At 47.6% G+C, this 27,730-nt stretch overlaps 2 protein-coding genes across 4 annotated transcripts; both read left to right on the forward strand.

Annotated features, from left to right (window-relative positions):
• The first annotated feature begins 7,155 nt into the window (after nucleotides 1-7,155).
• Nucleotides 7,156-10,026, forward strand: LOC120500968 (VIP peptides-like). Of its 3 annotated transcripts, XM_039706556.1 has the most exons (6): nucleotides 7,156-7,174; nucleotides 7,367-7,463; nucleotides 8,218-8,322; nucleotides 8,578-8,682; nucleotides 8,862-8,963; nucleotides 9,549-10,026. In XM_039706556.1, the coding sequence occupies exons 2-6, from the start codon at nucleotides 7,375-7,377 to the stop codon at nucleotides 9,658-9,660; spliced, it is 513 nt and encodes a 170-aa protein (XP_039562490.1). In that variant the 5' UTR covers nucleotides 7,156-7,174; nucleotides 7,367-7,374; the 3' UTR covers nucleotides 9,661-10,026. The 3 variants fall into 3 exon arrangements, with proteins under 3 accessions (XP_039562490.1, XP_039562492.1, XP_039562491.1); XM_039706557.1 differs by lacking the exons at nucleotides 7,156-7,174; nucleotides 7,367-7,463 and adding an exon at nucleotides 7,861-8,012; XM_039706558.1 differs by lacking the exons at nucleotides 7,156-7,174; nucleotides 8,862-8,963 and having other exon boundaries at nucleotides 7,334-7,463.
• A 1,289-nt stretch (nucleotides 10,027-11,315) lies between these two features.
• On the forward strand, nucleotides 11,316-26,067 carry CDHR5 (cadherin related family member 5). The gene is made up of 14 exons (XM_039706580.1): nucleotides 11,316-11,477; nucleotides 11,659-11,834; nucleotides 12,806-12,856; nucleotides 13,189-13,281; nucleotides 13,408-13,506; nucleotides 14,630-14,740; nucleotides 15,062-15,238; nucleotides 15,598-15,688; nucleotides 16,845-16,942; nucleotides 17,266-17,472; nucleotides 17,997-18,113; nucleotides 18,628-18,700; nucleotides 20,669-20,829; nucleotides 21,689-26,067. Exons 1-14 carry the CDS (start codon nucleotides 11,399-11,401, stop codon nucleotides 22,268-22,270), a joined length of 2,115 nt encoding a protein of 704 aa, XP_039562514.1. The 5' UTR covers nucleotides 11,316-11,398; the 3' UTR covers nucleotides 22,271-26,067.
• Nucleotides 26,068-27,730: the final 1,663 nt, after the last annotated feature.

Consider the following 27,730-nt stretch of genomic DNA (forward strand, 5'->3'; position numbering starts at 1 on the left):
AGCACACCTGGCACAGCTGGCCCTGCCAGCCAGGACACAGTGCACATCATTCTTCTAATTCAAACTAATTCCCTGAAATGCTTTCTCCTCTTCCCAGACACACAGACAGCTGGAGGCTGAGATTACAGCGCTGATGCCAATTAGAGCCTGATAAGGCCAGACACAAGGGAAGTGTGGTCGTGCTCAGTGCTCCTGTACTGCCGGTGCAGGGAGCTTCCAGCTGGGCCAGCAGGGCAAGGGTGGCCAGAGCAGCCTGGGGAAGAAGCCACCCAGTCCTGTGTGGTCGTGTCCCTGTGTTAGAGGATTGAGGCGTGACTTTCTCTGCACAACCCAGGCAATGTGTGGATGAAATGATTTCTGCTGCACATCCTGGCCAGAATAAAGTAATGCCTTGATTCTCTAACACTAAAAATGTTGCTGGGGAGTTTTTTTGGTTTTCCTGCAGTTTTGGTGGTGTCTGCACTGGGATGTGTTGTTCCACCCTGGGAACATAACCAGGGGGCAGGCATTTTTTTTCCCACTCAGGTTCCCGCTAGGGGAGCTTTGGAAGGAGTTTCATAGGGTGTAAAATTCCAGCAGGTGATTGATGGGGGTGACAGCTTGTGTTTAAAAACTACTTTGAGCTTCCCTGGTGACAGGGAGACAGCCATGATGCACTCATAGGTTGGGGAAACAGAGTTCCCTTCTTCTTGTAAAAAGACTGTGCCCTGAGCTTGGCTTTTCTTTTTCTACATCACAGTGCCAGCCACAGTAAAACCAACCCTTCTTTCTCCCTGCAGTACCCCTTCCCAAAGCAGGCAGGAAGAATTTCCTCATGGAAAAGGTGGTCAGGCAATGGAAGGGGCTGCCCAGAGAGGTGGTGGAGACCCCATCCCTGGAGGTGTCTAAGGAACAAGTGGGTGTGGCACTCAGTGCTCTGGGCTGGGTGACAAGGTGGGGGTCGGGCACAGTTTGGACTTGATGGTCTTGGAGGTCCTTTCCAACCTCAGTGATTCCAGGATTCTATGATTTGTTTGCAGGAGGGAAGTGCCTCATGGCAATCCTTCCAGATTCAAGGCTTGTCACAGATGTTTCTGCTGCAGGATGGGCCTGTCTCATCCAGCATCCCTAGGGAAGCATCCCAGGGGACCCTCTGGCTTAGCACATTTCCCTGCTTCAGAGGGATGTTCTCACTTGCAAAGCACCTCTTATCTCTTATCCTGTACTCAGGAAAGCCAAGGGACCCTGCCAGCACCCAAGGTACCACTCCTGCACCAACAGGACACTTTTCCCCTTGTTCTTCCCAATTCTTAGCAAAATGCTTCAAGCATTTGGGGACTTTTTTTTTTCTTTTTTTTCAGTATGAGCCAAACACCTAATTTTTTTTTCTTCAAAGGAACTGGGGTTTACTGCAGATTTCACCCAAGGATTTGGAAAGAAGCAGATACAACTTTGACCAAAATGACTGAGATCTGCTCCAGCACAATCCAGAGCTCCTGACAAATGTTTTGCTGTCCTTGCAAATAATGCTGCCAGCTATGGATGTCACCAGCATGTCCAGCACTTTCCTTCCTGACTTCAGACCAAGCAGGCACAACTCCAGGTATGTGACATTTTGTGCTTTTGTCCCTCACATCTGGTTTTGATTTTAAACTGGTGCAAATCCAAAAAGGTGCCATGTTTCAGTCAAACAAAACAGGCAATCCAAGCCACGTCAGGATCAAGCAGGTAGAAAAAGAGACACACATGTCCTGGATCTACACACCTTCTTAGCTTAATTTGCTCCTTTGAGATTGGGGTAATTGTTTTCCTGAGGTTCCATGACCATATGGGACTGTGATTTTCCTTCTTCTTCCAAGCCCACCTGGGCTGCCCTGCTTGCCTCTTCCTTCCATCCCACTCTTCACTCTTACAGCCAAAATCATTAAATCAGGTGGTAAAGATTAAAACCACTCCTGAAAGCATCCTGTGCAAGAAATGAGCATTTAGAAGGCTAAATCCCCCAATCCCCTTATTCCAATTAGGGTCCTTTCTCTTAGAGACCTGGGAATGATGCAAGGATTCACCTCTAATCTGCTCTCAGCTGGAGCAGCATCACCGTCATCGCAGTGGCGTGGGCCAGGCTCACCTACAAACAGACAGAGACAATCCCCACTGCCCACATGGCTTGACACAGACACAGGAAGGGGAAAAAGGAATGGGGGAGGTAGAAGTTCTTGAACACCCTGTAAGCTGATTAAAGGGTATTTTACGTAGGAAGGATTTAGCCATGCAGTTCCTAGTACCATCTGACCTCAATAAACTCCCCTGCCGTGGGCTGGTGCTGCCATTGCATGGGGCACAGCCTGTGCTGGGCTCCCCAAAGGTCAGCTGCACCTGGACAGCTCTGTCAGGACTTGGGACACCATTGCAGGACATGTGTGGGGCATGACATGGTCCTCCCACAGCCTTCTTGGCCAGGCTTAACCCTTGTGCGTTTTGCCATCCCAAAGCCATTGTGCAAAGCATGGCTGTAAGATTTTGGGATGTGTTTTGGCCAGTCAAGATGTCTCCAGGAAGGAGAGCAGCTCCAGCAGATCCTGGGGTTCTGGACAGGCTAACAAGGATTGGGCAAACTTTGTAAGGATTGCCCTGAATAAACAGCAACCAACCCCAAAGGCTGGATGGGCTTTCGTTGTCCAAGGCAGGAGCAACTATATCCACTTGACAAACGCATTTTTCCAGCCTGTTCTTAATGCTCTCTGGAAGGGGCCTCTGAATGCATCCACACTGTTTCACCAGGGAAAAATCTTTTCTGATCTCCTGCATCAATTACTTTGGTGGGTGAATGGGAACTTCTCCCCTTCAGAACTCAGAATGACCTCCCCAGAGCTCTGAGTGCTGATTTTGGAGAGTCTGCCTGCAACCTCCCTGTGCTGTGGGCCAGAATAGGTAGCTCTGTGATGAAATCCTCTCATTTCTGAAATGCAATTTCTTGTCTTTACCTCCAACATCAAAAAAGGCTAGGTTCACATATTCTCTCAAATATTGCCAAATCTGGGGCTAAAGCATTTAATGTGGCTCTAAGATGCTGCCTTTCACACTGCAGATTTGGTGATCCCTCCCAGTGTAAAGAGGAGAAAAAAGACCTTCCTCAGTTCCATTCTCAGCTCTGATGCCTTTGAGACAGGGCAGTAACCAGAGTCTGGGTGCTGAAGGGGGATGGTCCTTGTGTTTCATAATCTTTGCTCTCTGTTGGCACGAGGGTGTCCCCAGGCATCAGCGTGGCAACTGGGAATAGCCCTGGCACCCATGGCAACTGGATTTACTTAATGCTCCCCATCACAGGTCTCTCCATGCTGGGCACGTCAGTTGGTGTCAAGCCTAAGCACAAGTGACTGCACAAAGATCCTGATGGCTTTATACCTGGCAGCATCCCCAGGGCAGCTCAGGGATGGTCCCAAAGCTCACAGATCCTTTCTCCATCTTGTCCTGGGGCATTTCTCCCTGCTGTCTTCAAGGAGTGTGTGTGCACAGCCTCAGCACTGCTCAGTGTCAGCTGTTTGTGGCACTTTGTTAAAATCCTGTAAAATGGTTATGTGCCATGGACAGGTCAGTCAGGGCAGCCAGGAGCTGGGATCACTCCAGCCCTGACTTTCCACACCTGCAGGCATGGCAGTGGTACAGCAGCAGGGATCAGGTGAGGCCAGTCATTTCCTCTGTCATTCTTAGAGCCAGAAAATAGCTGAAAGCTTTTCTCTGCAGTGATGCTGCACACAGATAATGGGTTATAGATTTCATCTAAATGGGTGATTTAATCCTGCTTTGTGCCTGCTGGATGCAGGCAAGGGGAATCTCCACTCCCCTGCTGGGACTTGGAGTGTTCACACAAATGGAGAATGGGAGAAGAAGCAAGGTGCAAATTCACAAAGCTCCTTTCAACTGATATTGTTGAGCAGGATTCTTTATTACTCCTATTTTCATAATGTCTCCTGATGAGAGTTTAATGTAAATTCTGGTTAAGGAGAATCAGATGTTGTTTCAGGACTGAGAAATTTGTTTGGGCTCCAGTTTATTCAGTTATAAATTTCAGCTTGAAAATGCTTTTGAGTTCTCTTCATGGCCCTGAATTTCCTCACCAGGGGCTTTCAGAGCTGCACTGGAGCTCGAGCCCACATTTGTCACCTGCATTAAGGTGCAGCAGTGCTGGGCATAGTCACACCATTTTCTACCCCATCACCTTTTCACTCTTCTCCTGCTGCTGGAGGCAAACCCCATTTTTTGTTGCAAAATATTTAATCAGGTTACTTATTTCATGTCCTTCCAATCCCCAGAACCTTTTAGTGTCCCGTTATACACCCTCTGCTGCCATCGTGGGGCCGCTTTGTCATTCCAACCTCTTCTCTGTCCTCTCGTGGCAAACTGAGTTTCCTCAAAGCTTGGAGGCATTTCAGACCCACTGAGGTTGTTTGCAAAGGAAGGAAAATCACATTATTAATTTTTGCATCCCTACAGGTCGCTCAGCCTCTTTTGTAAACCTGAAGCTGCCACCACCACTGCAGGCAGAAGCAGAGGCAGAAGCTGCAGCTGGAGAAAGCAGGTACACAGAGGAGAGGAAAGTGGTTGGGAAATGCCTGGACCAGAGCAGGAAATGGGCTCCCCTGTCCTAGTGCTGACCATGGCATGTCTCGATGCTCCAGCCCTGGAATGGGACCTGGAATGTCCCTGCTGTTTTCCCCTGTCCCTGGTGCAGGGCTCTGGTTGCAGCCTGCACTCACAAGCTGGAGGACTGAGGTTCTACTCATCAGGCCTTGTGGCACTCTTCCAAGGGAAAGATGATGGGGAAAATCTTTTCCCTCCCAGTTCTTTAGTCATGGGGACACCCTTTGCTTTTCCAAGGAAAAAGATAAGAAGATAAGAAGTGTAATACAGCTCCCATTTCTCCAGTTGGAAGATTATTATTTTTTATTATTATTATTCCTTATTCCTTCCAAGCTACTTTATACTATACAAAGAAGGAGGGAAAGGATAATCCTATTTTCTTCCTCCTTTCTGAGTCACCTTTAGCTGCAGTATTTGAGACCAGCCAAACCCCAGCAATGGCAGGGAATATATTCAAAATGTTTTCCATGCATGTATAAGTATGCTGGCTTTTTAGATGCTGTGACAGAGTTTGTGCTTGGCAGACCTTTCCCAGTTGAAACCACAGTTTAAAAGGTGTTGTCCCCTCATGGAAAAGTGAGCCCTGATCCTACTGATCAGGCAATGGTTGCCTTAAAAAGTGACACATTGTTCAGCCAAATCACTGGTGCACACAGGGACTCCCTGACAGATCCTGGCAATTGCAAACATAGCCCAAGCCAGGATGAAATTATAAGAACAGAAGATTAATCTCCTATCAAGAGGTAATTAAAGCCAGGAAATAATTATGACAATCATAGCGAATCAATTGGTACAAGGATGTTTGCCCAACAAATGTCATTATAGGCAGAAGCAGGAATTATTATCCATCAGCAAAAATATTCCATCAGATTGCTGTGAATGACCCCATCAGGTAATTAAAGGGACATTCCAACCCCACTGCATTATTTGCTGTTAATCATGATTGCTCATATCCATATCTTTACTCAAATAATTGCTCCTGATAAGGCTGCAGATTTATAGGGGTCCCCAAGAGGAGCAGGCAGTGGAGCAAGCATCAGCTGTGAGCCCAGAGCAGCCCGAGTCGGTGAGTCCTGCTGGGGTGGGTGGGCTGCACGGGCTGCCTTCCCCTCTCTCTCACTTTGGGGTGGGTTTCAGACCTCTGTGGTGCCTCACTGAGCCATTGCTATGAGGCCATCCATGCCCTGAGCAGCAGTGCTGGAATATGGGGGGTTTCCCTCCTCAGGGCTCCCAGGCTGGCTTGGGGTGTAGTTCTTTCAGCTGAAGGTCCCAGCTAGCCAAAGAGTTTGCAGTCATTTAAAACCAGGATCAATAGGGAGAAAATTAAAAGCTTGGAAGTGTCCTGCTAAGGTTAAACAGCCCTTCAGTGATGACACTGGAGATCTGCCTGCTTCCTGGGGTGTGGGTAATTTTTAAAAATCATTATTGATAGGAAGGAGAAGTTCCCCAACAGCCATCACTGCTCCTGGGAACTTCAGCAAGCAAATATGGTCTACCCAGGGGACTCAAAATTATATCCAGAAAGAGAAAAGAGAAGTTGATCACCAGATTAGCAGGTAGAAAGGTTATGAAGAGAGGGGAAACTCTGGAGCCAGGGATGAGGTTTAAAATAGTCTCTTTAATATGGTGCTCCCAGAGAAATGCCAGCCCATGGGAGGCCAGATGCTGAGGTGAGATCCTGGGGTCAAGGGATTGTGTGACAGCTGTTGGGCAGATAGAAGGACAGGCTCAGAATTCAGGTGCCCCTTGCCCAAGGATTTGGTGGCTGTTTTCAGCTCCTCCTGCATCCCAGGACTGCAGAATCTGCCTTGTTTGGACTCCAGTAAGATGCTGATCTTTGAAATGTCCTTCTTGCTTTACTATTCCATCCCCTCAAAGCTGGATCAGGCAGGAAAACACAACACTGAAGCTCAAAGTGTGTGTCAGATTAAGCTTGTGGTTCTTTCATCCTCTCATCTGTTTGCTCTGCAGCCCCCATTAAATATTTGCCCTGTGGTTTACAGTGAATAAATTTCTGTATTAATCCCTTACTCTTGTCCTTTCTCCTTGTGCCTCTTCTCATCTTGCAGCACCTCCAGAGCAGCAAACAGTCCCAGAAGTGGGGACTAGAAAGTGTTCAGAATTCTCTGACATTCTTCTTTCATGTTCTTTGTACTGTTTAGCTTCAGAATAAAGTGAAAAAACAACTGGGAGGATTTGATTTGGGGTTAGCAAGTGCCATCTTGAGAGATTGCAGGACAGTGATGAAGGTTTGTTTCTTTGCAGGAAGAAGGTAAAAAATAAAGGAGTGTATTATAAATTACAGGTAGAGCTGCTGCGTGATCCTTGAGGAAGGGTGAGCACCTGGGAATAAAGGGGGGAAACATGCCATGGCTTGTGATAAACAAAATGTACTTTTCTTTTTATTTCAGCAAGAAAACAAAATAGGAGGAGTCTGCTGTGACTGAGAATCTGTGTTATTTCATTTTTCCTTCTTGAAAGGTTAGAAGTTAGATGGATATGGGCCCACACATGAGCCCTTCCTCTATATGTGAATGAATTTTGTTCATCATATGTAATTTTTTTTTGTCTGAAAGCCCCTTGCAGATGTCTCCAGATATTTATCTCTGCTGGCAGGAATTCCTGCTTTATTTAGTTACAGTGGTGGTGTTTCCACATCCCTGTCTTTGTGGTGCATGTGAACTGCACCAAACACACACCCAGGCCACTTGTCTTTCTGCTCACAAAACTTCATGCTTTATTTCAGGAGAGAACATGGTTTCCATGATGACAACTCTGTGGCAAGTAATTATTCCCATGATTGTCCTGTCCCACTTCTCAGCATCTCTGCCATCCTGGGAGAGGTAAGCATTTCTTGGGATTCTGCTTTCTTTTTCTCCATGGTTTTTGTTCAAAGAGCCTGCTAGCTGAAAACCCAGCCTTTTAGCTGCCTCCCTGAACTTGCATCTGCTTGCTTATGGAACTTCTTCTTCCCTAAACAGATTTAGTTAAATGACTGCAAATACTGTAAATGTTTTTTCTTGCTTAAGGATGGGAAAGTTAATTTTATTTAATTCAGAGAAAAATTTGTGACCCCAAAACAAAACACAGTTACAAGGACACTTGAGTCTGTTTTTCTCCTGTGCACTTATGCAGGCTGATAAAGATGAGAGTTTCTGTTTCCAACAGCCTGGTCCCATGCAAACATAACCAGAAATAGCCAGCCCTGAAAGTTCACCAAGGGAGTCTGCAAGGGCTGGTCTTTGCTACTCTTTTCTAAGTGCTCTTCAACTTCGTGTCTCTGGATATTTGTTTATTACTTCTTCAGTCTCTTGTCCTACTCTTTTGTGCTGAATCACCAATAACCCCACATCCTTGTAGCAAGGTGTTTACATCAGTAAAAGAAAGAGCAGGTAGTTTTCCTATGTGATGTTTAATAAAGGTATTTTTAAAACAACCTCTTTTCCCCCTTTTTTTGTGAAACTTTGCCAAAGTGGCACAAGTTCTTGCCCATGTGTGTTTGGGACTCTCTTGCCTTGAGGCAGCAGAGTTTAATGGCTGTTCTTGTGTGTTTTTAAACCACTCCTTTTGACTCCCCCTCCCTGTTCCACCGTGCAGGATGGAGCGCCACGCAGACGGGCTCTTCCACAGCGAGCTCAGCAAGATGAACGGCAACGCCTACGTGCAGCAGCTGGTCAAGCACCTGGTGGGCCTCAAGGACAGGTGAGCACCAGCCACACCCGCCCTCCTGGAGCAGGGAAGTGGCCAGCAGGATGTGGGATCCCTGCCCTGAGGGGCTGCCCATGGAGCTGAGCTGTCCAGCTGCAGAGCCAGCCCCAGCACTGACTGCCCAAGATGAGGAGGGGAAGGGCAGGGGTACAGGGCCCTTAGTGGTGGGAGGAGAGGCATTGCTGTGCCTCATGGGGAGTCCCACGGGGCTGGGAGGTGCAGCTGCTGTCCCATGCTGTCCCCATACAGGTCCCTGAGGCACTCGGATGGGCTGTTCACCAGTGAGTACAGCAAGATGAGAGGCAACGCCCAGGTTCAGAAATTCATCCAAAACCTCATGGGCCGCAAGCGCAGGTGAGAGGGACCCTCTGGTGTCCCCACCCGGGGCTCTCACTGCCACCCTGGGCCAGCAGCCCCCACTGAGGCCATGTCTGTGAGCACAGCAGCAGATACAGCACAAGCTGCAAGTGCTGCTCTGCAGTGGTGGTGGTTTGGAGTTTTTAATTATTATTAATTATCTTTATCTAAACCAGCTCTCCTGGCCCAGTCAACACAGACATGCAGGGGAGAGAGGGAGTAAACAAACCTGAGGAACTTTGCTTTCTCTGGTTGTACCAGAGCTTTCTGAACACCAGGTAGGTGGGAGAGATTGGGCACCTCTGTGACTCTGAGCCCCACAATACTGAAACAAAAAGAAGGCTTTTATGAACAACCATAGAAAAGTCAGTTCTTAAAAACAGTAAAACCCAGGGAAGCAAAATAATGTCTTTTCTTAATCATTTCCTAGGGGTTGTTGTTCTGGATTGAAGCAATTATTTGTCTCATTAGGAAATGTGATCTAATGGTTAAAATTGAAAGAAAGCCTTTGATGCCCTGTCTGGATTCAGCTGCTGATTGAAACACACACCTCAGGATGGTTGTCCCAGAACCTGGACATTGTCTTTTCTTAATGCCCAACAACTTTCTCTTAGACATCTCACTCTTAAATCACTGTAATTAGGAGGAATAAGGCTGGCCTTTAGTATGCCTTGTGCCACAATGGGAGAGAAACACCACTGTGCATTTGTAGAGTGCCTGGCAGCAGGCAGCCATGATCCCTCTGTGGGGATCATGACCTGCTCTTTGGAGTCATTCTGGAATGTCACAAGGTGGCCTTGTCACACTTCCTGCAGTTCTTGCTCGCAGAAATAACACTGTTCCTGATTTTTCCCTTCCCACAGCCGCTCGGACAGAGATGCCAGGGAGGCTGCTGCCATTACCAGCCAGTACATTTGCCCCTTCTCTAAGCAGCTGGTTGCAGACATGAAGGAAGATACAGATGATTCTGAATGAAGGTGATGGGGAAGAAACAGCCAAGGAGAGAGCTTTGCACATGTATGGCCTTGAAGATAAACAGGGAAGCTCTTGCTTAGGAAAAATTCTTGAGATAGGCAAATAAATAAAAATAATCCTGGAAAGCAGTCAAAAACCAATGAAACCTCTGAGATTATCCAAAGTGAAATGTATGTGGGTGTGTACTGCTGTCAGTAGATGGAGCCTGGGTGAAGTACATCCCTTCCACTCTGTGTTGGCATCTGGCTGCCTGTTGCTGATCCCAAATAAAAACGGTTAGCTGTGCATGTGCCTTGGCTGCTCTTTGGGAAACTGGAATAAGGATGGTTCCATTACAAGGTCTTGGATTATTAGGAATGCAGGGGAGGAGCGTTTTGCCAGGATGAGGCATGGTGGGACACATGGCTGGGACTGGGGAGTGCCTACAGTGCAGCTGTGCACAGAGGTCAGAATCAGGGCTTCATGCAGCAGGAACAAAGCCAGATGTTAGGTCTTATGGCAAAGAAATGTTCTGAGAGCTACACAACAGAGATACTCACTGTAAAAGTTATTTCCTCTCCATTTTGCCGCTGGAGTTGGTGGCCCAGTTTTGTCACAGCCACTAAAGACAAAATTCCACAAGGAATAATTTGTTCCCACAACTTAATGAGGTTTATGTACTATCCCTGTGCCACACAGGCAGATTGCCCCCCTTTGATGGAACAGCCACACCAGCTTTCCTGTAAAACCAATGGATTTTGGAGAGCAGCTCTAAAATAAGGCTCTTCAGCTGCAATCCTGTACTGTGCAGCCCAGCCCAGCCCATCCTGCTCCAGCAGTTTTCACCATCCACAATGAACCTGACACCTGCAAAAGGAGCTGTTCCCACTCAAATGCACACCTAAGCACTATTTCCTTACTGAGGAGCTGAACAAACATTGGCAGTTGCTCATTTTGGTCCACAGGAAGTCTCTGCTAGGAAAGATTCCTTTTGGAATACTTTTGGAAGAATGTTGACAGCCCAAATTTCATTAAGCCGCTAATAACCTCCTGGCTGAGGTGCAGCATCTGAGAACTTCCTGAAATCAGAATGAATTTTAAAAGATCAGTGAGAGCAGAGGTCCCCTGAAAACTTCAGGAAGCTGCTGAGATTCAAATAGTTGAAGATCTCCTAGAGTGGAATCTCCTGGAAGGAGATTCTGGGAAGCATCTCTAAAGGAGCAGCCACCAGTAAAAGGAGATATGTTTTCCCTACAAAGTTGCTGGGCATTCCCTGGACTGCAGGTGAGCCTTGTCACTGCTGGGATCCACTTGCTCACCTTGTGGGATACAGACCCCATCTCTGGCACATGAGAAACCAAATTTTCCCCCTTTCCAGTGGGAGAGACTGGAGTAAAAGGGAATATCCCATGTTCCAGCCCTTGTGCTTCATGCTCAGCTGGGCAAAGGCTTGGCTCTGAGTTCTGAACTGCTTCAAATATATTCTTGTTGCCACAGAGAGTTTAGGATAGGAAAGATCTAGAGAAAAAAGAAGCAGCAAGGATTTATGTGTCATCGTGTTTCATGACTGGTAAATCCTTCAATAAGTCATCCAATGGGGCAAAGAGGCAAAGGTTGAACCACGGCAATCCACAGCCAGCTGGTGTTTCTTGATGCCATAAATTGGTGAACGCAAACAAGGGCACAGGGCAGAACAGGGAGATCAGCTTAGCTGGAAAAAGGGATTTTAAAGGGATTTTTCGGCAACTGGCAGCTCACCATGGCTATTCCTCACTGGCTTCTCATGTCTGCACTTTTCCTGCTGCCCCTCTTGGCACAGATTTCAGCACAGGAACTAGGTAAGCTCTTTCACGAGGTCCATGTCTTTGAGGAATGTCTCCCACGGGAGGGGGTTACAGGTGGGAGGTTGCTATGCTCCAAGACCCCTTTGCTCCACAGCTCGTGACCACAGCTCTCACCCAGCTCCTTCACAATGTGAATCCTTGGACAATTTTGCATCTTATTTTTCTGTTTTTCCAGGATGTTCTGTCAGTAACAACAACCCAAGCGTTCCTGAAAATCAATGTCCTTATGTGGTGGCTACCATCCGTGTGCAGCCAGGTTTCACCCTAACAATTGATCCCAATTTCCCTGATGGCCAATTCTTCACCATTGAGGGCTCCGAGCTGCGGCTGACAAAGTGTGTGGACTATGAGGTAAGCCTTTAGCTGGTAGGCTGTAAGGATGGATGGATAATGCTGGGATGCAATGAATTTCAGTCTGGAGTCTTGGTCTTCCAGGGATTCTTTACCTGTTTCTAGAGGAAAGAAGTTATTTCAGTTGTGGGAGTTTGGTAGCCTACAAAAAAGATAGACATTTATAAGGGCCTAGAATGACAGGATAAGGGGAAGTGAGTCCATACTGCCAGAAGGCAGGGTTGGGTGGGATACTGGGAAGAAATTCTTCCCTGTGAGGGTGCTGACGACCTGGCACAGGTTTCCCTGTTATTAACTGTGAGAAGCTGTGGCTGCTCTATCCCTGGAAGTGTCCAAGGCCAGGTTGGATGGGGCTTGGAGCAGCCTGGGATAGTGAAAGGTGTCCCTGCCTGTGGCAGGGAGTTGGAATGAGGTGAGCTTTAAGGTCCTTTCCAACCCAAATCATTCTGGGATTCTGTCATCTTGTGTAAAGCAGAAAGGCAGTATAAAAGGTCATTGTGTTCACTTAGGTGGCTGCTACATTATTTTAGCTCCCTGAAGTGCTCTGTATACAGCCACAGGCATCCTTAAGTTCCCTTTCAGTATAAAACCCCACTTTTATTTGAGCAAAAAGCAACAACTGAATTAACACCCTGCAGGTGCCACTGTACTTGCTGCATAGAATTGATTTATTCAATTTTAAAAGAAATCTATTTGAAAAGAATTCACCTGAGGTGAGAAAGAATGGCAGATTAGCTCCGCCAACATCTTACAGGAATTGCAGGGAGAGCGCCTGGAAGATGGGGCTGCTTTGATATCACCATAAACAAGATCCCAGCATCAAGGGAAGAAAGGAAAAGTTAGATACACCTGAAAATAAGATAAAGCCCAGCAGCGTTTCTGATTCAGCAAAACAGGAATTTGGCTCATTTGCTTTAGCCAGACGTACTCTTGGGCTGTTTCTACAGTGATGGGGTTTGTTTCTCATGCAGGAAGACCCTGTGCTGCTGGTGTACCTGACCTGCAAGGACTCTGCTGGCCAGGTGAGTGCTCTCCAGCAGCTGAGTCCTGGGACAAGGCACTGCAGGCAGCACCTGCTTCCCTCTGCTCTTCCTAATTCTCACACTGGGATGGGCAGATGTCCTTCTCTTTGTGGACAGACACGCTGCTCTCATAGCCACAGAGAGTGCCAAGGCTCTGCCGGGGGGAGGAGTGGCAACAAGCCCACAGTCCTGCCCCAGGACATGGGCTGGCTGCAAAGCCCAGCCCCATCTGGTCCCCATCCTTACACCATCCCCTCTGGTCACTCTGCAAAGCAGGATCAGCCCCAACAGTCTATATTTGTCTTTGATTCTTTGATTTTCCCATTCTGCAGAGCGATTCCTTGCAAATCCTCATCACCATTCTGAACGAGAACGATAATCCCCCTGTGTTTCGACAACCAAACATCACCAGGGACGTCCCAGAGGTAAGGGAGTTTGGGAAGGGAAAAAGACACTGCTCACTGAGTGCTGTGGGACTGAGGAAGGGTCAGCAGGGACAGGACTTCAATCCATTTCACACAGACAATGACTACAACAATGTGTTTTTTCAGGATACAGAAGTGGACACAGTCATTGTAGCCCGTGAAGAAGTAACAGCTTCTGATGCTGACCTGGACACCATCTACTATGAACTCACTACCACAGAGCAGGTGAGCAACAAACAGTAGCACTGGAGAAGCTGGATTCAGTAGAGCCCCAACTTTGAGGAGAAGTTACACTGCATTTAGCTCACTCAACTTTTACAAAACCCAAACATTGATTTGGTTAGCAGAACAGAGCCATCAGTCCTGCAGGTATTGAATTCTCTTATGGCTCACACTTTTAATGCACTGTACAGATTAAACTTTCATCTAGAGTATTCAGAGCTGTAATGACTCAGGGAACTCTTGGTGGCATGATCTGTAAACATATCAGGAGACCTTTGTACCTCAGGGAGCTCAGAATTGCACTGAGTCTGATGAGGAAAGCAGTCCTTGCCCTAACTGCCAACAGCAGCACAGGAGATGGGTTGTGCACCCAGTTAAACCAATGCCAGCCTGGAGTGCAAGGGCTGGCTGTAAACTAAAATCAAAAGGAAATTCATGAGCAAAACCAAATGTATGTTTGCATTTTTTGAAAAGGGTTGTGGAGAGAGCAGACAGTGCCTGTTACCTCTATATCCCCAGGGAATTTAAGTTTCTGTGAACAGAAACCACCAGTTTTTCAGCTCTGGGATCAGACTTTACATTCACATTGGTGTAAATCCAGAGGGATTTAGGAATTCAGAGACATAAGATTAGAGGAGAACCAAAGCAAGTGCAGAAGGTTATAGAGTAAAATGCAACTCATGATATTTCAACTTGGCTTTACAGTTTCTTTCAGTCCAGCTGTATTGGGCCAAGGCAGATGATCCTGCCAGCTCTCAAAGGCTGAGCCACCTTTGACCTTTTTTGTGCATGGAAGTGAGATTGTTGGCTATTAGGGACCCAAAATCAAGGATTGTTGGCAACTTGCTAAATATAGGAAATAAATGAGGTTTTAATCCAGAAGCTGCTGAGCAGGTGGGCAGTCAAAGCAGGAGGTCTGGGAGAGGAAAGAACAAACCTTTCTGTCAAGCCAGGCAACTCCAGTGTGCAGTACCAAAAATTAAGTAGATCAGACATTCCCACAGTGCCCCTCATCCAGGTCCCCAGGATAAAAGGCCCAGTTGGGATGACAAAGACAGCAATGAGAAGGATTTGGAATGTGTCTGTAATTGAGTCTGCTATAGGATTTTTCCTTTTCCCTTGCCAGAACACAGACAGTTATTTTGCCATAAGAGGAGTTAATAACCCGGAAATTTATTTACAAACAGCGTTGGACTATGACAAATTTAATTCAGCAACACTGCTCTTATATGCGAGGGTAAGTGGTTTGGGAAGAACAGAATGCCTCGTTTGCATGGTCCCTCTTACCTGAAGGATGAGTCTGGATGGGATATCTCTGGGATAACAGGAGGGAGGGGGGGCACTCAGAGCAGCCTTTCCCTCTCCATAATTCCAGTGACAGACCTGCAGTCAGCAGAACAAGATAACCTACTGCTTTAGCTACTCTCACGTAAATTTCTAATTAAACAGAATGGAGTGGCACTGGCTAAAGGGCCCCATTCCACTGCTTTTGTGAAGATGGGCCCTTGTTTTGGCAGTGAAGCTTGTGTCTCACGAGTGTGCTTTGCCTTGGGGGCAGGACAGGCCCGTGACCAGCTCTGAGGCCACCAACACGGCCACTGCGACAATAACCATCACCATCAAGCAGAGTGACACCCGGGCACCCTGGTTCCTGCCCTGCACCCAGCTCCACAACGACGCCAGTGTCTGCATCAGCAGCCCCTACTCCGGCAGGGTCAACATCTCCGAGATGGCGGTGAGCAGCAGGGCTCAGGCAGTGCCCCGGGGCTCTTCCCAGGGGGAAGCACTGAATCATTTCCATGAGCTTCTGCTGGTCTCCAGTATAATGCAGATGATTCAGCAGAACAGGGAGCCTTCATCATACCCCACCCCAAGCAGCAATGCTGGTGTCTGCTCCTACAGCACATCACAGGAGAGGCAAGAGCTGGAACACCAGCTCAAGGCTGTCTCACCTCCACCCTGTCATAGACACCTCCCAGCAATAAATCCCATTCTGTCCAGGCACAGCCATGGGAACTGCTGTGGGCTGGGAGAGCTCCAGTTGCTGATCTGGTCCTGCCTCGTGGTGTGTGATTGTTTGCCTTGCTGTTGCAGACGGCCCCGCTCCTCCTGGAGCCAGGACCCATCTATGCTGTGGACCCTGACTACACCATCAACGACAGGATCGTGTACAGAATTGTTGGGGGTGAGTAGACCTTGTCACCTTCCACAAGGAACGCTGCTCATTCTCCTGTGGTGCCTGCCAAGAGGGAGGGCCTGGGATTTGCCCCTCTGTTTCTGCCACAGAAATATAACTAGAGCCACAGAACACTGTTGATTAAGTAGAAGAATCAGACTGTACAGAAAGGAAGTAAAAAAAAGAACTACAGTCCTACAAACCGATCTCAATGAAATCTGTTTCAAAAAGATTTTGGTTTTTTGTGAGATGAGACATGTTTTATGTTTAAGCTTTTAGATGTGATTTTGTCAATCTGGTTATGCTACTTTCATGCAGTCTTTGAGCTGTACCTAAAATTCCCACATTATCAGCCCAATTTCTATTCATTGCCCAGAATTGTTTTTATTCCCCAGCACATTGCCACTATCGCATCTGCCTTGTTTTAGTCTTGATTCCAAAAGAATCAAGGCAAAGGTCATATTGGTCAAATGAAGTATTCCTGTCCCCTTACCTATTATGCCTCATGGCAGCACAATTGTGAATATCCTCTTGATACCAAATGAATTAAAGAACATTAAATTCCACTGGCATTTGGATGGAGTGTGGCCTCCCTCCCCACAGTCAATGACTCAGATCCTTGTCAACAGAGAGCCCACAGTGTCTCAGGGTGAGGAAGAGAACTAAAAGTTCTGCTTATCTTACAACATGTATCCAATATAGGTCTTTCCATGATTCCCACACATGTAGGAATCTGATTTCTACCTGTACATAAAAACAAGGTTTGTGTCTAGACTCCCTTTGTAATCAGTAGAGAGAAATAAGCATTCCCAGAGCAGACTGGGAGCTGGATGGAGATTTTCAGTCCTCAAATTGCACCAGAGGCTTTGGGCATTTATCATACTTTAGACTGACAATCTGTAGGCCTAGGTACTGGAAATGCAAAGTTTTGTTGTTCTGCCTCATTTAATTGGGTTCACACATAGCTAATCTGTCCCTCTGCATGCTTGGCCATCACTCCCATTCTTTGGAGCAGCCAGGCAGGCAAGGAAAACAGCAAAATTGTATGTACCCAAGGAAAAATCCTTAAGGGTATTTTCACTAAGATGTGGAAGAATTAGTCTGTGAGCTCCAGGTCACTTTATGAAGGAATCTGATGGTTGAATGGTCTTTGCATTTTCTCTAGGGAATACAAATGAAGTGTTCTCAGTGGATGCAGACACAGGGAATCTAACCATGAACAAAATAGTGACTTCCCCAGATTCCTTTCTGTTGCAAGTTATGGTAAGTGATGACATTACAGCCAGCCACCCAGTACAGCTGGGTTTCCAGGAAGCAGCAGCCTGGCTGTGACAGGAGTCAGGGACCTCAAAAATCACTCGGTTATTTTGAAGGGCCCAGTGTTTGACCTGTGTCCTACACCCACTCACAAGCAAAGCTCCTGCTGCAGTTGAGAGTTCCCCCTCAGGTGTGGGTGGTGACAGCAAAGGAAATTCACCCTGGGCACATTCTGCTGAGTTGGGAATTGCAACGGGCTTTGGATCGAGCCTGTCCTTTCATGTCTCATCAGGGGCAGCAGTTTGGCATCTCTCTCTCTTTCTCTCCAGGCCACCCAGGTCAGCAACATAAGGAAATACTCTGTAGCCACTGTAGAGATCAAGGTCATCAATAAAAGCAACTTTCCACCCTACTTCGAGAAGGGGGTCTACAATGGGATGGTGTTCGTTGGGCTGCCTCAGGGAAGCTTCGTCTACCAAGCTGGAGATCCTTCCACCCCCCTGGTGATAACAGCAATGGATCAGGATTTCCCTGATGTAAGAAACTAAAGTGCTCTGTCTTCTGTCTCACTGCTTCAGGCTTAAAGCAGGATCAGGAAACACGAGGGAGGGGAGGTGTGGAGAGGCAAACACATGTTGTCCTCTAGTGTTCCATGTTACATTCCCTTGGAAATTCCACAGGTACCAGAACCACTTACGGTGTGGTGTAATGGGGACAAGCTGCTGGACTCCCCTCTTCCAAAGCCAGTCCCACACACATCACTGCCATAGGCGTGTTTTGCTTAAGCAGGTACTAAAGTTGCCAACACAAGCTGGATTAAGACTTGGGATTTTTTTTTTTTTTTTTTTTTTTTTTTTTTTTTGTGATATGTTCTTGGCCTCTGAGCAACAGGGTGAATGCAGTTGAGTTCAGCCTTTCTCACCTGCTCAGCCCAGGTTTATTTATTACTCTCCACACCTGCTCGTACCTCAGGTATTTTGGACAAATCCTGCCAAGGGGTTGTTGGGAAGATGCATGTGAAGCACAGTGAGGTTTGATCACTCCCTCTCTGGCCTTTCAGAAAGTCAACCCCAACATGGAGTACTATCTCAAAAACAGCACCGACTTCATCATAACCAGGGATGGGCTCATCCTGACCAACAAGGTGCTGGAGTCCCCAGGAACTGTGACCATCCAGGTAGGACACCTTTTGTGGGTATTCTGCCAGGGGTGTGGAAAGGGAAAGGAATCCAAATTCTCTTGTTGCTTGGGTCAAAGAAGCAGTCAGTGACTTTAGACTTGTAAGAAGCTGGATGTTCCCTTTGTCCACATGCCTGCCTAAGGCTTGCCTGGCACTGTGCCATGTCCTGTGGGGCTGTCAGAACCAGCCTGGCCACAGCACTGCTGGAGCTCCACAGGCAGGCACAGAGAGGTGCCAACACCTGCTGCTCCTGCCCCACACTGCCTCAGACCCTGAGCTCTGCACTGTGCTGGGAGCTGAGCACGGAGCAGGGATGTGCTTCAGCTCATCCACTCCCAGGGCAGGGAATCTTCAGAGCTCTTCTTCTCCTGTGACCAGGCTGTGCAGCCACAGTGAACAGCTGTGGTGAGGATAGGGACAAGGTTCTTTCTCCTCAAAGGGCCTCCCACAGACCTTGAGAGTGAGCTGGAGTTCTGGAAGTCTAAGCCACCTCTTTCCCATGTTCCCATAGGCTGTTGGAAAAGATGTGTTGAGCCTGCAGGAGGCAAGCACCATAATTGTGGTGGAGGTCATCCTTGCCACAGGTAGGCTGGGGCAGGGGTGGTCTCTGTTTTCTGCTCTGGGGAGTCTTTTCTGTTTCTGTGGCAAACTGGCCATGACGGGTCACCTGCTGAAGTCTGTGGGCCAGGGCTGAGGCCAACCCCAACCCTACAGAGAAAACACCCCAACAGCATTGTCACAGCATAGTCACCACATGCCTTGAACACCCTCCCGAGACTTCAGTGGTGCTGTGTATTGGAGTGTCTTTTCTTGTTGTTCCAAAGCTAAATCTGGAGTTGGTTCATGCTGGGAAATAACCCAGGATGTCTTTTCATGGCAAAGGAGACCTTGATACATCATTGCTCCTTTTTAGCCAAACACAGAGAAAACTGCAATGTTCTTGCCTGTCTGAGGCAGAGCAGAGGGCAGCTGGCACGCCCCAAAGCCAGGCTTGCCCATGAGCCAAGCTTTTCTACCCAGGTCAGGACAGGTCAGGGTCTTTTACACCAGAATTTTATGGTCTTACAGCAGAAACAGCCCATGAGTAATAAGAGAGACATGAGGCTTCATACATAACCCTCTGGCTACTGTTTAACCTTGTCAATGTGAAAACAGCTCACACTTCCATATTGCTGAGAAATTACTCTTAAATTGGTCTTATAAATAAATTAGAATTGAAGTTCATGAAACTTCTTATGCTTTGGGTTAAGCTGAACCAATACCAACGAATTTTTATCTCAGGATAGGCAGACAATGCCCAGACTCCACTGGGTTCTTCACGATGATGTGTGATTGAAGTTCCATCACTTCCCCCTCTGATCACCACCACTGTGGGGTGGGAAAAACAAGTGGGTTCCTGCGTGTAAATTTGGATTCCCTAAAGGCAGTGCCACTTCACAGCTAAAAATCACTTAATCCCCATTTAAGGGGACAGCCCAGCATAAAACTAGTCCATGTGTGAGCTCACAGAGTTACAAATGCTCCAAGCATGTGCCAACAATTCTGGGCAACTTTAAAATTTTGCCTTTGCTGCTTAAGCCACACCAAGCAATGCTGCTGTTGACTGTGCAGAATTACACAGCTCTTAGATTATGTATGGGCTGTGGCTCCCCAGGAGACAGGATTAAGCAGCAAAAATTCCCTGAGGTCCTAAATCCTTGCCAAGGTGTTAATGATAAACTGAGGGCGGAATCAAATGCAGAGGGAACACTCCAATTCCATTATAATAAACAGGTCAGCAGGAGAACAAAACCTGGTTTCATTAATCATTAATGAGAGTCATTTACACTACAAAATGAAACTGGAAAACTTAAAGAATCCCACCACCAGCAAGCAAAGCTGAGAATGGAACTGTCTTTCCACTCTGGTGTCGATCTCTGTACAAACACCTGACCCTGAGCAGTGGCTGGAAGCAGAAGCTGCTCCTGAGCAGTCTGGGCAATATTGCTACAGCTATGAAAGGACAAGAAAGAATTTCTTGTCCTGGGGACTCTCTAATGCTTTTCCTATTTCCTATTCTGGTGGTTTTGTTTCTTATTTGCTCATCTGTATTGGAAAGGATGTTCCAGATGAAAGGAAGCTTTGCATTTTCATCACAGACATACAATCAAACCTCATTTTGCATTCTGGTGTAAAAGGGTGACATGGGAAAGTCAAAGAACTAAATAGCTTTACTCCATGTAGCCCTGCTTGCCTGATGCAGTCGGGTATTTATTAACTTAGTTAAATCATGGGGTAAAAGTCACTGTCCTGTAAATGGCTGCTATTTCCACTTCATGGAATTTATTGGAAATGACAATATGCTGTGTCATTAAAAAAGAAGCCCTCTGATTTTAGGACAGAAAAAAAAAGATTTTCTGTGGTATCAGATGTATGACTGTCACATTCTGCAGCACAGGATGCTTCCTTGCCTTTCAAAAATTGATTGGAGCTTCTCCCACAGTGAAGGGTTGTGTTGGGAAATGCTGCCTGCCAGTTTTAGGCTTTGTAACACTGGTTTGTTTTCCTTGCAGCTGTAACCCCCTCTGACAAGATGTACACTGCTCAGGACATGGCTATCTTAGGGGGCACATTAGCAGCACTGCTGTTAATTGCCTTAGTCTTCCTTGGAGTGCTGATATGGAAATCCAGTAGGTGGTACAGAAAACCTTTCAAATACCTAGTGAAGAAAAAGGTAAGTGCCTTTTTTGTACCTGAACTTCTAAGAGTTAGGAAGTGGAATCTGAGGAAGCTTTGAAGTATGGATGGGCTGCCCAAGTACCTCACATTTCTGTGAGGGTGGTGAATCACTCCCAAGACAAAGTCTGCAGAGGTAACATCACTTTGGTGGTGTTTGCTGCTGCTCTTTCTGCCCCTGGAGCTGTGTGGTGGATGATGAGCAGACATGGTAAGGAGAGCACCACAGCTCCATGGAGCACAAAATCTAGGATAAAAGTGGCACATATCAGGGACAGTCTCTGAAAAACCCGTCTGAGGTATAAACCACTGTCCATCATCCATAATAAAAGGACAGGAAAGTCCCTTCATTTCAGATCCCCAAATTTGGGCTCAGACACTTGTCTGCCCCTGAGCTATTTAATTTTGGACCTCTCAGGTCCCTGGCAGATTGGTCACTGCAAGTTTAGGCTGTAGTTTGTCTGACCAGATGTTGGTCTGTGCCATAGGCTGGGCCTGCCAGGAGCCTAGACCTGAGTGCAGAGCACATAGCTCAGGTGGGTAACAAAAGTCCTCCACCCTGAGTGACAGAAATCCCACTGAATTCACCCAGAATGGGGTGGGTACAAACCACCATATGTGTGATGCTGGTGCTCAGCCCTCCTGGAGAACGAGCCCGCTTATCTGAGAAAACTCCAGAAATGGAGCCAATAAAAAATGTCTCTTCCAGGGATCTGCAGCTTTCCCTGGCTTCAAATAGGTCTAACTGCAAACTAAGCTGAACTTTCTGGAGCAGGAGCTCAGTCACTGCAGTCACGCCTTCCCTCCTGCCCCACTTTTCCTGTCACTACAGTCACAATGTGTCTCTCCTCTTGTAGGTTTCCAAGGAAATCTCTGGGGGTCACCAGAACAAATATTACCAGGAAGATGAAGAGCCAGATGTGAGCACCAAGCAGCATGAGACATCAGAAACTAGCAGTGTCCGGGCAGAGACTCCTGTGCCAGAGCAGCCAGCACTTGCCTCGCACTTCTCCAGTGCAGAGGAAACAGAGAGTCTCCCAAAGAGCTCCATAGCTTCCACTGTCATCTTTGACCAGGAAGAGGAAGAGGAAGAAAAGGAAGAAGAGGCTGGACAGGAGAAAGAAGTGAAGTCAATCCTCAAAACAGACAGGCACGTGGCAGATGATGGCTACAAAGCTGTGTGGTTTAAGACTGATGTGGACCCCGAGGCTGGAGAGAGGGTTCAAGTGATTGAGGACAATGCAGCAGATGATGATAATGATGATGACAGTGACCAAGATCTGCAGAAGAATGAGGAGGAGGAAGAAGGTTCTGACACAGATGGTCACCACCGAGGGCTGGGAGTGTCCTTTTCCTCAGAGAGCTCGTCACTCCCAGCAGCAGAGGTGACAGTCAACATGTCTCACACAGGTGCAGGGACAGATGTCACTGAGATATAAAGGAAATTGGGTACATACCCCCAAAAATGGGACAATCTCAGCTTCTTTGCTGACATGAAGCCCATCTTTCTGCTCAGGGGGAAAACTGGAATACAGAAGGGTGAGGTTCTCTGTCCTGCTTCTCTGAATGCAGCAAATAAGGCCAGAAGAGATTACAGCTAATTTAACCCTTTAGTGACACCTTGGAATATCACTTAGGATTTTCAGGGTGAAGCGATTCATCTTTCCACCTTCCTGCCTGTTCCCCCTGGGTCCCTTGACATCACCTCTCCTCATCTGGCTGCAGGTACAGCAGAGCTGGCCTGGCCTGGCCTGGCAGCAGCGAGCCCAGCTCACAGGAGCAGTCAAGTGGCACAGTCCAGTGTTTGGCTCTTCCCTTTAGGGTGTTGCAGCAGGGTGTCAGCAAGTCCCTCTGAGCCTGCAGGTGCTCCTGTGACTATGCAGGAGCTGACTTCAGGGCTTGGCTCTGCTCTGTTCTCCCACCACAAACATCTGGAATGTGCCACCACGCCCTTGTCTTGCCAGCCAGGAGGTTCCATGCTCAGGACCTGCTGTTTCCTTTGTCACTGGTAAACACGGACTGATCACGTAAAGGACTTTGTCATCAATTTTCTCTGTCATAAACCCACTAATTGTGCAGTACTTTAGCTGTCTATCTGCTGTGTGTCAGCCAAAGAGCTCCTGAGATCTTGTCTCCAAGTGCCAAGTCAGCACTCTGTTTCCAGCTAGCAGAGGGAAGGAAATATTTGATGCTGTTGTTTAGGTTTGCATCTCCCACCAATCTCTTCCCCAGCTGGCAGCCAAAAGCTGGGCTGGTTTCCACCAGCTGAGAGCATGGCTGTGTGCATTTGCATCTTCTGATCATCAACACAAGATTTATGCTGCTCCTGGAGAAAGAAACAAAAGAGTGACTGCTGGGGTCTGCAGGAACATCAGAGCACATGTGATTCCCAGGGAGGCTGTTATCCTCTCGGGCCATACATGTCCCTGTCCCAGTGTTCCCGTGCTCACTCCTGCTCTCCTGTCTCTGAGGAATGCTGCCCTGGCCTCCTGGACTTTGGGAGCTGTGTTTGTGCTGCAGATCAAGCCCAGGACACTTTCCTACTTCCTGCAGCAACGCTGGGAATGCAGAGTGGTAATGGAGGGTGGGGAGTGCAGCCAGTGTTTGCCATATAAAGAATCCCTCCAGCAGCTTTGGGATATCTCCAGGAAGCATTTTCCACAGGATTATGAGAACACTGGCAGCTGCTCACTGCTAACCCAACACCTCTGGCCACCAGCAAGGCTGAAGTCGAGCCTGCCCGCCGTGCTGATGCTGCTCGTGGGAGGGTTGCTGCTGTGGGGAGAAGCTGGAGTGCTTCTCCTCTGCTCTGTTTCCGTGGTGGCTGTGCTGTGTGTGGTCCATTCCTGTCACTGCTCTGCTGCCTGCCTGCCTTCCCTCTGCTGCTGTGTACTCTGGATTGCTGCTGGCACACTGATTTACGAGCTCCCTATGACTGCAGTCTGTGTTCAGCTCTTGGTGCTTTCCTTCCCCTCACCTGTGTGCTTCCCATGCTCTTGAGGATGGGACTGGTCCCATCAAAACAGTCTTTGTTTTCTCCCAGGTCTCATCAGGGCATACAGCCACGGGATTTGGTGTTTTTCAGGGTTATGGGTGTTTAATTTCAAAGGAGATGATGTTTGGTAAATATTGTGTCTGTGGAAGTGGTGGTTGTTGTGAGGAGAAGCACAATAATAAAACTTGGCAGCAGGCAGAGCTCAGCTGCTTCCAGCTATTGCCTGTTAAAGCCTCCAGATCCTGTCTTCTTGACTCCTGTCTTTTTGGAAAGAAATTAAGAAAAATGTGTAAGGAACAAGAAGAAAACTTAGCCTTTTAAGTTCAAGTTCATATGAGCTTGCACTCCATCTGTATGGGTTGGTTTGTCTGCTGAGGCTGGGAAGGGTGACAGAGTTTTTGCATCCTTCTGCAACAATCATGTTCATTTATAAACATCTGCATAAGAAAAAAAATGTACTGATAGAAATGTTTTTAGAAAATTGGATCAGCTTAAGTGTTTTTTGATGGCAAATAAATATCTACATATCTTGAAGGTCTCATCCTTACTCCAAAGAAATTCAAGTGCTTTTGGAAGTTTAACTCTACAGGTAGATATAAGAAATGTCTTTCACACCATCCCCAGACAAGCTCTGTTTTATTTCTGTACCAGCTTAGAATGATACTTTTTTAATGCTTGTAATGCAGAGCTATAAAAAGCTGGTCAGCAAATCTGCATGGGGAGAAAGAGCAATTTCAGTGTGGCTGTGCTAAGTGTGGATTTGAGGTTTTACAGCTGGGAGTGGCACAGATGCCAAGGGAGAGGATCCTCACGGATTGCCAGCTTTGAGCACCCTCTCCTGATGCAACACAGACCTGGCATGTGCCTGTTTCACCTTCGTTTTAGCCTCTAGAAGGAAAAGAAGCCTCTCAGCTGCCAGGGGAAACTCTAAAGCTGAATTGAAGCCAGCAGGTGCAAGCAGGGAATTGGAAAAATCAAGTAAATACAGACATTTTACCTGCAGGAAGTAACAGAAACAGACTGAAAATGCTCAGGTGTCTGAAAATTAATTTCTGTTCAAATTCTCTCTCCATTTAGAACTGAATAACCTCACGGATTTCATCAAGTGTCATGGGCATGACTGACAGCAAATGCATCCTTTTGCTTTTTTTCTTCTGAGAGAAAAATTCTTCCGGCTCATGGCTTGCCAGAGTGCAGAGAACACTTGTTGGTTTAGTTTTGAAGGGATGGAAGAGAATTGGAGACCCTTCTCTTTGTATGTAGCATAGCAAAATGATCTAGCATCTATAAACTTCCAAATGATAAACAGTCAGAGATAAAAGACCTGTTTTAATTTGATTCCCCTTAAATATTGAGCAGCCTTAGCTCCAAAAGGGATACTTTTTTCTTCAAAAAAGAAAGGAAATTAGATTTTATTCCAGTTTGCGTGATATATTTTTTCATGAGTTGATTGCTGAGTCTTCATGGAAATGAAGCTGACATAAGCAGTAAATGGAACTTTAAAGAAACAGGATCAACTCCATCAAACAGGTTTTAAGCAAATTTTGGCCTTTCCTTTTTCTAAATACATATTTTATCCAATCAACAATAACAGCAGTTCACCATCAAATTCCAAGGAACAAATTTTGAACTATAACAACAACTGAGGCTGCAGAAATGAGCCAGTAGTAGTACTGGAACAGAAACTGTATTCCTTTTTGCACAGAGAAGTTGCTGTAATGAAGGACACAGATGGGAGTGTCAGGTTTCCCCTTGACTGGTGTAAGCTGAGATGAACACTTGTATGACAAGCCTTAATGGACTAGCTGAAACATGTGAGACAGCATATTATGCTTGTGTTCTGCTTGAATTTATACATCTTTATGAAGGTGTTATGGGTTTTATAGTGGGATAAATATCCTAACTGTTCAGATATAAAAGTAACAGGTTTCTTAGGGAGATAAAAGGTCATGTATCCCTTCTAGGTCCTGCATGAATTTCTGGACCATGTGATGGAGAAACAACACCCATCAACACCATGGTCACAGTTTGTCTCTCCCATGCTTACAAAAGCCCCATGAGTCACAGGCAGAGTCTATGAGTTAAGAGCAGTTGTGAAGAAACAAAATATCCCTTTTTGCTCATCCAGTTTTCTTTATGAGAAACATCTCTGAGCATGTTCCCAGTAACAGCGGGCAGCTGGTGTGCCACTGCAGATTCCAAAAAACCCATTGAAGGGGAGATCATCACCCGTGCTTCACCACCAGGTGAGACAAGAGATGGTCATATCCCAGGAGCCTGGGCTGGGAATGTTTTATGGAATTGGCCGAGTAGCTTTTACTTCCTGGGGTTTCTGTCCATGGCAGGCCCAGCCTGTGCTTCAGCTCAGCACCACTCTGGGCCCTCAGTCCGCAGGGAAATGAACGTCCCGGGCAGTTCCTACAGCTCTGTTTGCTCCTTAAAAATTGCCCTGGCGCTGCGGGGGCCTGGAGGATTTGGGGGATCCGGATCCCGGCGGGTCCGCAGCCGGAGCAGGAGAGGCTTTTCCTGCCCGCGGCGATCCCGGTCCCCATCCCAGCCCCAATCCCGCGTCGGTCCTGCGGGGCTGGGACCATCAGCCCGCCCGGCGGGGCAGAGGCGGCACCGCCCGGACCCCCAGAGACACCGATGGAGCCGGAGCCGGGGCCCCGGCCCAGGTGCGAGGGGCGGGCAGCAGCGATGGTCCCGGGCGGGCCCGGGCCGGCCCAGGTGCGCAGGGCGGGGCCGAGGTGGTTTAATGCCCGGAACGCGCCCCTGCGCCATTTGCTCCCTCCGAGCGTGGGGGGGTGCAGCCGGGTTGGGCTCCCCCGGCGGGGCCCGGGTGAGGCCCCCCACCTCCTGTACCTCTCTCCTTTCCCCCCTCTTTCTCCTGCCCTTATCCTCCTCATTCGTCTCCCCATTGTCTCAATTTCTTTCTCCCTCCCACCCCGCCTTCCTCTCCCCCTGCCAGCCTCCTGCACCCTCTCCTTCACCAGCTCTCCTGCACATCCCCGACCCCCCACTCCTCTTTTCGCCCCTCTCCCCAGCCCGACTCCGCTCTTTTCCCCCTTTACCCCTCTTCTGTCCATCATCCCGCTCTCTGACCCACCTCTACCCCACCTCCTCTCCCATCCTCGTCTCTCTCCCTCTTTCCCCCGCAGCCCCCGGACTCGGGGCGCTGGAGAATAAAGCCCAGAGGGCCGGGGCCGCACATGGGGTCGGGCCCGCTCACACCATGGACTGATGGGGTCACTTGGAAGGGGCGACGAAAACTCTCTGGACTCTGTTGTCCCATCGCGCGGCAAAGAACACGTCCAAACCTGCCTCCTCACCCTCACGGAATGGCAGTGGCTGTGTGGAGCTCTGGCAGGAGCACCTGGAGACCAGGTAAGAGCAGCAATGGGATTGTTTTGGCTGCTGCTGGATGTGGTTTTCTCTTTTCAAGACGTTCCTCTGATTGGTGTTTTCACAGCTGTTTCCTAGGTGTCATTTGAGGGTAATTCCAAAAGTTTGGAAGTAGTTGGAAAACAGTGGGGGAAAAATGTGAACCTGATCCATTTCTAGTAATTCCAAATTTCTCCCACAGCAGCGCGCTGGGGGAAAGCTGGTTAAAGGATAAAGATGCAGAGGAACAAGTGTTGTAAACCCCCCCTTGCTCTCTGACAGAGAAAACCTTCCATAATCCCAGTACATCTCTCTGAGACTCTGGGATCATGAGCTCTTCCAGGAAAGTGAAACAAACACAGAGATGAGGGAATAGGCTTCTAATTAATAATTGTTTGATGGGTGTAGGAATGATTCTTGTATGTTTCACACTCCCCTTTTAAGTCCTGGAATGATTTTAAATGGGTCCTTTAACAAATTATCTAATTTTGAGCGAAATGGTGCAAAATAAATGCATGGAGAG

Source organism: Passer montanus, unplaced genomic scaffold (genome assembly GCF_014805655.1).
Source record: "Passer montanus isolate IOZ18808 unplaced genomic scaffold, ASM1480565v1 scaffold194, whole genome shotgun sequence".
Lineage (NCBI taxonomy): Eukaryota > Metazoa > Chordata > Aves > Passeriformes > Passeridae > Passer > Passer montanus.

Coding starts and splice junctions, on each gene's coding strand:
- LOC120500968 (XM_039706556.1), top strand. CDS start 7,375: ATGGTTTCCATGATGACAACTCTGTGGCAAGTAATTATTCCCATGATT. Junction 8,323..8,577: donor CTGGTGGGCCTCAAGGACAG/GTGAGCACCAGC, acceptor GTCCCCATACAG/GTCCCTGAGGCACTCGGATG. Junction 8,964..9,548: donor CAGAGCTTTCTGAACACCAG/GTAGGTGGGAGA, acceptor CCCTTCCCACAG/CCGCTCGGACAGAGATGCCA.
- CDHR5 (XM_039706580.1), top strand. CDS start 11,399: ATGGCTATTCCTCACTGGCTTCTCATGTCTGCACTTTTCCTGCTGCCC. Junction 15,239..15,597: donor TCAACATCTCCGAGATGGCG/GTGAGCAGCAGG, acceptor TTGCTGTTGCAG/ACGGCCCCGCTCCTCCTGGA. Junction 15,689..16,844: donor CGTGTACAGAATTGTTGGGG/GTGAGTAGACCT, acceptor CATTTTCTCTAG/GGAATACAAATGAAGTGTTC.